Source organism: Porites lutea, chromosome 8, assembly GCF_958299795.1.
Source record: "Porites lutea chromosome 8, jaPorLute2.1, whole genome shotgun sequence".
Taxonomy (NCBI): domain Eukaryota; kingdom Metazoa; phylum Cnidaria; class Anthozoa; order Scleractinia; family Poritidae; genus Porites; species Porites lutea.
The window spans coordinates 27,347,219-27,356,054 of NC_133208.1; the positions used below are offsets into that span (position 1 = coordinate 27,347,219).

General features: G+C 40.6%; 1 protein-coding gene across 1 annotated transcript; it reads left to right on the forward strand.

The window, feature by feature from the left end:
- LOC140945459 (uncharacterized skeletal organic matrix protein 5-like) lies at positions 1–8,836 on the forward strand. The gene is made up of 6 exons (XM_073394480.1): positions 1–10; positions 1,034–1,299; positions 2,197–2,311; positions 3,876–3,998; positions 7,326–7,426; positions 8,300–8,836. Exons 1-6 carry the CDS (start codon positions 1–3, stop codon positions 8,834–8,836), a joined length of 1,152 nt encoding a protein of 383 aa, XP_073250581.1.

Genomic DNA, 8,836 nt, shown 5'->3' on the forward strand with positions numbered 1-8,836 from the left:
ATGGTACAAGGTTAGTTTTTTGTTGTTGTTTCTGTGATGTGATAGTTTTAGATGTGACAATAATCTTCAAGCATCTGCAGGAGAAACTGTTTCAGACTAACAAAGTTCCCAATTCACAGTTTAAGTGGTTTAATACAACATTCTTCTGTTTGTTTCGGGTTATTAACAAGAAATGCTTCGTTGACAGTCGGGTAATAGGGACCTTAAGCAACGTCGACGAAGACGGCGGTGAAAACATTGCTAGAAAAATGAATTTGTGTTCTTTCAAACTCACTCGCGTCTATTTGGACCCGCTCAATATGTCAAATGTAGGCGACTTTTTCTGGAGTTGAATTCTTAAGGATTTTATTCAAGTTCAAAAAGAGGAAGGAAAGTTCGTCGTCGTATGTCCACGTCCTCCATAAAACGTCAAATTAGGAGGTTTCACTTCGTAGTCGTGCAGTGGACGTCAAAGAAATGTGCTAAAAGGGTTAACGTGATACACGTGCAGAGCTGTTGTTTTGATCATTAAATCTATTGTTTCTTGAAGTTGTCGTCGTCGTAGTTACTTAAGCTCCCTATATCCGGGTGCGATCGCCTGTATTTTATAGCAAAGAAAGACTTTCGAAAAAGTCATTCGTTATACACCTTTTTTACCATTAATTCAGTGATTTAATTTTAAATCAATAAAAATAAGAAACCTTTTCAACCAAATTTAATACCAATACTCTTTGTACTTTGAGCAATGTGATGATGAGCCGCGGGAATAAGAAAAGTTTTCACTTTAGTACTGAACGTTAAATTGCATCTAAAATTTTCGTGAATATAATACTGAAGTCCTTGTAATTTCGAAACGACTCAAGTTCAGTTTGCTGTCAAGTTCCCCTAAGGATGACCGAACTGAATCAAAATTTATAGCCTCACTAGAATGTATTTCTACAGCTCTAAATCTACTCTGGATAATCTAAAAAGTACTTTCAATGTATTTAGGAGGAAATCGTCGTTGGGAACCCCTGAAAAATTTATGTTTTGATTTTATTGATTGTCTTAATAGATCAGAGATGCCGTGAACTGGTCTTCAACCCTGAACAGTCATTCAACGGAAAACGACTACTCAATCACGTGGTAAATATTGTTGATGTCGCTGATGAGGATTCGTGTGGGTATTTGTGTTTCATGGAACCCAATTGTGCAAGTTATAACTTTGAAATACCGACTAGTCAAGCTGGAGTCCACAAATGCGAGCTGAGCAACTCTACTCACGAAATCCACGGAGATGATTTAGTGAATGATCAAAATTTCCTTTATCGCGGCAGTAGGGTAAGTTTATATTTAAAGTTCGACTACACACATTACATTAGTATTCTTAAGTTAGCCGACAGATTATTTCTAGCATTAATGCATTTGCTTTACAGTTATCATAACTGTAACAAAATTCTTAAATCTGATTGGCTATCAACTGTTCTGATTTCAGCACTAATAGACCATTACCCCAAGAGATTTTAAAAAAGCTTTGCATTTGCACCAATAGCCTCGGAGTGAAAACGAGGCTAGCCGTGCAAATACAAAGTTTTTTAATCTCTTGGGACAAAATGGCCGTCGCGTGACAAAGGGCGCAGCGTCCAATCTTTGCTTGTCATGAAAGGCGGAAATAACGAGTAGAAGCTGCAAAATTTAAGAAATGATAAACGTTCAGCGTGCATCGAGTTATGGATGCACGCGGGAGGTTGCTAGGCACGAAAGAAGCGTATGGAATTCTAGGGATAGTTGGGCTGTAGAGAAATAGAGTAAATGGTGTAACTGAGATGTAGTCCATCGCCATTAGTCGAAGCAAATTGGACCCCATTCCCCTCGCTGTAAAAAGGAAGAACTGAAATGGAATCTTGTAGTGATGACAGATTGTTTAGGGTGGGAAGCCCCCACCCCTCAAGAAAAGTTGAATAGGTCACGTGTTTACTGTATTTCACATTCCTGAATATTGTCCAACGGAAATTCGCGGTTTGCAACCACGTGACGGGGCAGCCATAGAGGTAAGATGGTATATAAAAGGGTGAGAGGTTAGACCGTGGAGCCTCCCCGGGTAAAATTTTGTTCAGTACAGTATCCCCCGGGGATAAAATGGGAGAGCCTAAAAGTCATTTAGAAACATAGCCTGTTGACTCCGCTGGGGACGTGAACACGAATTATTTTTATTCTATCTCCTTCTTGTATTTGTAGAGTGCCTGTGTCAACAGTCCCTGCAGGAACAACTCAACATGTCAAACCGGTTTCACAAACAAAAAATACCGTTGTTCGTGTACAGCAGGTTTTACTGGCGAGCACTGTGAAAACGGTAGGAGACCTGAAAAACTCGTTGCAAAAGTCACGAGAGACCACACTGACCTTGTTTCCAAGGTCTTTGAATAGATAATAAGAAAGGACCCTGGGAACAAGGCAACCTCGTCCCCAGGGCTTCTCCCGAAAAAGCCTTGAGGAGGAGGTTGGAAATAAGGTCGCACTCAGCCGCTCGTCAATGAAATGAGGGCTTTGCATTTATTTACGGGACAATGAACGGCTGCATGAAAGAGTAGCCATGAACTGACACCAAGAGAGGATAGAGCTTTATCCTCTCTTGCTGACACTGACTAGACATTGTTGTCAGGGCAACTAAGGTACGATAGGCTCTAGATATATTTGTGAGAAGTTGTCGAAGGAATTCTATGGTATTTAAATGCTTTTTTAAAAAAAGAATAATTGTATACTAGCTTGAGAAAACAGCCCACATTTCGCGACGCCACCACCAGTCTCTTCGCAGAATGACCTCTATGAAACGAAGGCAGTGACGCGTCACTATCCGAAAAATCTGGGAAGTTCCTTTGTTTGGATAAAGCAAATTTTCAACCAATCTGTCATTGCCCAGATATGGATAACGACGCGCCATCATTAGGGACTTTCTGCGCTTGTTCTTCAGACTTCTTCGCGGGAAAACTAGTTTTAGCGTCACGAAAGCGTTTTCGGCCGTTTTCTCAGGCTAATGGGATACTGGCCTTTCCACAGACGTTTTTTTTTTTCTCCAGCAATTTGGCGAGCGTGCAAGAGCGAACGGCGGTAAGCGTAACGAGTACCTCTCCCTAACGCTAGCGGTCAATAATACCAGCACCCCTCTTAATTGTATTGCTGGTTTTCACGTGACGTCACGGCGGCCATATTGGTAATAAAGAGGAAAAGCGCCTCTAAAGAGAACATAAAAGGTCTCTGAACAGGCTAGGTGGGATACATTCTCTGAGAACCAAAGGCAACTATTTGAAACATTTAGACGTGTCTCTCTTATATTTCAGTGATTACAGTACTGGATAAAAAGGACATAGTTTTCTCCACAGGCATTTACATAGGTTATCCTCGAAGAAAGACGCAATAAGAGCTATATAATGCGTGATTGCAGAACTTTTCTACCCCATTTTCTGTCCTTCTCAAAATCAACTTAACCATTCTCATGCTAATTGGCCGAAAAACGGTTCAAAAAGGAGGATTTAGTCCAAAATGCGGTTTTTTCCCTAAAAATTGGCCGACGGCTAAGGTTTAATGTTAAGAAGTGTTTTTCTGGCCTTCTAATTAAGTTCCGGCAAATGAAACAATTCTCTAACACTCACTAAATGGGTCAATGTTTTGTACTAGCCTCCTCCACAGGCAACCTCCTCCAACCGTTAAGGTAACACTGACCGTGAGGAGTCTGAGAACGAGAAAAAAAGAAAAAACGAGGAGGAGTCACTGTCACTCGCCGTTCTCTCCCTATTCTCCCACTCGTTCTCAAAAAGAGGACAATGAAGCCTACGGAGGGGGCTAGTTTTGTTCAACCCCCGCTAACAAACAAAATACGTCATTGTCGAGAGTGTTAGAACCGTTTCTACTTTCCTTAGATATCGATGAGTGCGCCGCTGGAACGCATGACTGCAGTCCAGATGCTCTATGCGTCAATTTGATAGGATCCTACAACTGCACTTGTAAACAGGGATTTCTTGGAAATGGAAAGGACTGTCAAGGTAGAATGCAATCATCATTACAGAGATTTAGAGCCACATGTAAAGGAAAAGGCAAATCTCAAGTTTCAAGATAGAAATGAATAGTTAAAAAAGTCCAAATTTATTCAACGTGAGATTACCTTTTTTAAAAGAAGTAATGAACAGTAAAAGCATAGGGAGAACTTGGTCACTTGATACAAATTTTCGCTCGCAGGAGGCCATAATCCGGAGTGAAAATTCCCATACTAGGCCTATGTCACGGCGTTTTTAAGGACCAGTTTATTTTTAGAAAGATTTTGGGTTAGGGGTTAGGGTTAGGGTTAGGGTTACACTTTTTCCCTCGAAAATAGAATCTCCACCATATCTATGAGCGCAATCGAAGTATAAGATATCAAAGACGAAAACTAAACGTTATTTAAACGGGTAAAAAAATATCATTTTTAGGTTTGTTGGTTTTGCTGACTGGTTTGTGGAATTTAATAGATATTCAAAATTCACGCCAACACCGTTCTAAAAATAAATTGGTCCGTGAAAATGCCGTGACAAGAGCTTATGGAAGTTGCTCGCTCAGGGTTATTTCCGAAGGGGTGGGGAGAGGGGAGGGGAGGGTTTAAGCAAGGTGTATTATCAGGTCAAGTGAAAATGGTGAGTCGAAAGGTTTCTCTCAGAATGGATCCATAACACTACATCGATCCAGTCTCAGACGCAGAAAACCTGCCTCGCGTAGAGGGGTTACCCTCCCAGCCGAGTTAACTTAAGCGAGCGTAAAATGTATAGATAAAGAGTCCTTATTTTACGTTGGTAGCTCGAAATAGTCAAATGCCTTACAAACCGTAGGCTGATGATGCGTTCGTTTCACCCCCTTCTTTCATCAGTAATATTATATACGGGAATTTAATGCAATTTGTATAGGTATAGCATGATTTGTACGTGATATTTGGCATAAATACCACGAGTGATATTTATGCCAAATATTACCTACAAATCATGCTATTAATTGTTTATACTACTACTCGTAGAAGGTTTGTAATTTTAGCATGTAGGTATTTCAAATTAAGCTAAAATACCACTGCTCTAAGCCAATCAAATTACAGAAATTTCTCATGTAGTAGTATAACTACGTTAATTACTTACCGTTCGCATTTCAAAATCTCGGACCTAGCGATTAAACTGAATTCCTTGAAAGTTAATTGGTGACTGATGAACTTTTGTCTCATTATTAATCAATTTACTTGATAGCTTACTATAATGCAAATATTAAAAGGTTTGCTGTTGCTGACTCTGATATTTCTTTCTTCATAGATATTGATGAATGTGCTACTGGGACGCACAAATGTACTGTACATGACGTATGCAATAATACTCACGGTTCTCACAATTGTACACGTAAGTCAGTTATTTTTCTGTGTACAGATCCCTCCTTCCACTCAGTAAAACTCGGAGAAGGTTTGAGGGGAGGGTGGTCTCTGTACACAGGTTTGTCAATTATAAGCTACACAAATCTTAAATTGAGAAAATTGTGGCTCATGGATTTCGAATGGATTGCACAATTGTAAGTGCGATTTAGTTAGCGAAAAGGATTTTATCGTCTCTTTGACCAAATAACCGTAAACCCAGAACTGAGTGAATCATGTTTCAGTTTAGTTTTCCCAGTATATATAATGACCCTAAATGAAACCTTATTCTCTCAGTTTCCTGCTAACCCTAATCACTAAACTCTAGAGTCATAATCGGCGTTCGGTGGCCATTTGACGTTCTGTAGAATACCCCTACTAACCATCCAACAAGGGTGACTGGGCGAGGTGGATCACCATTCCAGCCAAGCCAACGTTGTGTCAGGCTGATGTAAACAGTCTTTAATGAAAATTACCTGGTTTAAAAATGTATAGTTTTTAATTTTTGAAGACTTAATTCAGTGACCGATCCAGACCTTCAGATAAGGGGGGGGGGGGGGGGAAGGGGCGGTCATCCAGATCCTGAAGATAAGCTGGGGGGCGGTCTCCAAAAATTTTTTTTTCGGCCATTCGGGCCTCAGTTTGGTCTGAAAATAACGGGGGGGGGGACGGGCTCCCCATGCCCCTCCCCTAGATCCGCCACTATATTTTACATCTTACGAGAAATAGAAAATCCAAAATAGCGATGCAGCACCATCAACTTCGTGATGACAGTTATGAAATCGTAAACCTGCAGAGTGCAACCATGGAGTTATGGACTGATGCGGGAGGTTGCTAACGGGCTGGAAAGATCCTGACCAATGGAAAATTTAGATATTTTTTGGAAAAGAAATGACCTTTCTTCTTTAGATGCCTATAAACTGTAATAAATGAAGAAAAATTAACTTTTTAGCCGTAGACAAGCCAAAATATCTACCGATCAGTCTGTAAATGCCACTGCACGCGCTATTGAGAGCGCCATTTTCATATATTTACTTATATCTTCGTCACAGGGATGATAGGCTGATAAGGCAATAGGCAGAGAAATTAGCCCTTCTTAAAAAACTCACTTCTCATAGAGTTTCTTCAATTATAACTAAAATAGAGGTAAAACTGTCTTTGTAAATTGAAAACTCGCTAAGGTACGTAGTTAATTGTGAAGAATCGACTATTGGGATTTTAGCACAATGCAATTTGTAGGCGATCAAGACTACTCTTTGGTTGATGTCTTGTAATAATGCTCAACTAAGTATCACATCTTGAAGATATTTCGCATATTCAGTAGTTTCCTATATATACGTGTAGCATCTTAACACTTCTTTCCCTATTGTTTTGTCTTTAATTACGCAGCAATTTCGTGTGAAGAACTATACCATCGCGCTATGTAAGTACCATAAGAAAAACTCAGGCAGTGGCCTGTTCCAGGCTCTCAGATAGTAGAAAGGACACCGATCAGCATCAAGTTTCTCCTCGTAATATCAGCGCTTTGTAACACAGAGTGGTCTTGAGAATTACGGACATCATCACACAAGATGAATTTGCGTGACATTTTATCAACTTCCCCCCACTACCTCTGTAGGAAATGAAAGGGCCAACATGAGAATTCATATTTTGATCTCAGGGTTTAAAGGGTTAATAGGACCCTACGTTTCAAGGAAATAGTAGCTAGTAAAACATTTTGCTGACATCTTTAATTGATCGAATTTCTTGTAGAAACTATTACTGATGTAAGTATAACAAATATAATTGATAAACATGTTTGAAGCAGAAATCCGTAGCTAGAAAGTCATTCAGAACTCCGTTGTGAGTAGAACGGTAGAAACTTTCAGATGCCAGGACCCTTGCAATTAGAGTTAAGCTGATTGTTTATTTCATTTTAGATCCAGAGAAATGATATCGTATGAGCGGATTGCAGTATCTGGAAAAATCGTCGTCTACTGCAAAATAAATGAAACTATTCTTGGACCATGTAGCGGCGGTATTTGGACGCTGGTCATGAAGATTGATGGCTCAAAGGTACATACCGTTTAACAAATCCGACAGCTTCAATGTACATGAGCAAAACTTATTCGGGGCGTGGACTCCGCATATGAAAGGGGTGGGGATGCTCGTCGGAAATTTTGAATTAAACCCCTAAAGGAGACCGATCTGGGCGTGGCCCAAGCTTTTTTTGACCCCTAAAAGAGACCAAAAAAATATACATATCAAATATATATTTTTATAGTTTTTCGCGTGCAACCCTAAACGAGACCTTCACGGCTAAATATGAAGGCGTTTTGCCCAAAACACCCTAAGCGAGACCAAAATCCGAAATTTACACCCCTAAGCGAGACGACGAGCATCCCCACGCCTTCCATATGCGGAGTCCCCCCACCGGCAAACCTTAATCTCAGGGTTTTCCTCCTTTTACGTCCCTAGAGCCTCTCGTGTCTTATTTGTCTGGGCCGGGTTGTTCAAAGCAGGGTTAAGACAACCGAGGATGGGGGAGTATGAAATTTGTGATTCAGATAGAAAAAATTAAAAAGCAAATTCCATTTAATTCTTATTGTCTACAATTTGATGATTGTCTACTCTAAAAAGAAAGAAGGAAATCTGTCCGGCGAGAAAATGCTTTTGATGAAAAAGAAAAGTCGTATATTATTAGAACATTTTTTTTTTGTCTCGTGTCCGCGCATAGATGAAATGCAACCGACGGTATAAGACTACAGTCGACATCTCTCTAAGACGGACAATTCACGGTGCTGCTCCAAAAGGTGTCCATTATAGAGAGAAATTGACAGTTTAAGGGAGTTTTTAAACAATTTTCGTCTCCTCGAACTACAACAAACGGCTCAAAAATAATGAGATTCATGGCGGACACACCACTCACTTTGACAACCTATTCAACAGGGAAACTTCGAGTACGATTCTGTTCTTTGGAGCAACAAGGAAACATTTAACGCCGTAGCTGGTGGTCAAACTGGGTTCGATCTACAGCAGACTAAGCTGCCAACTTACTGGAACTCGTCCTTCTCCAAAATCTGCCTAGGAATGAGGATCCTTGAACAAGACGAAAAACATTTTATCCTCATACACAGGACCGCTGACTCTTTGTTCTCACTGATCGCTGACGGACAATACCGCAACACGACACTGGGTCGCGAGACGTGGAAATCACTCCTCGGTTCAGAAGGATCCTTGCAGCTTAACTGCAACATGGAAGGGTTCAACGTTTTTGATGTCAGCTGCGGTGCCAAAGCAAGAATTGGCATTATTGCTAACAACGAAATCGGTTGTGGTTATTGCCCCGACTCTACAATCGGGTTTGGTATTGGCGGAGATCTAGCTGTCTCGAATAGCACATGTGGTAACGCCGCAGCATACGGACAAGAAGCAGATAATGGCGGCCGGGATCTGAAGGCTATGGGATATATCCTTGTGCAGTGA

Coding starts and splice junctions, on each gene's coding strand:
- LOC140945459 (XM_073394480.1), top strand. Junction 1,300..2,196: donor TCCTTTATCGCGGCAGTAGG/GTAAGTTTATAT, acceptor TTGTATTTGTAG/AGTGCCTGTGTCAACAGTCC. Junction 7,427..8,299: donor TGAAGATTGATGGCTCAAAG/GTACATACCGTT, acceptor CCTATTCAACAG/GGAAACTTCGAGTACGATTC.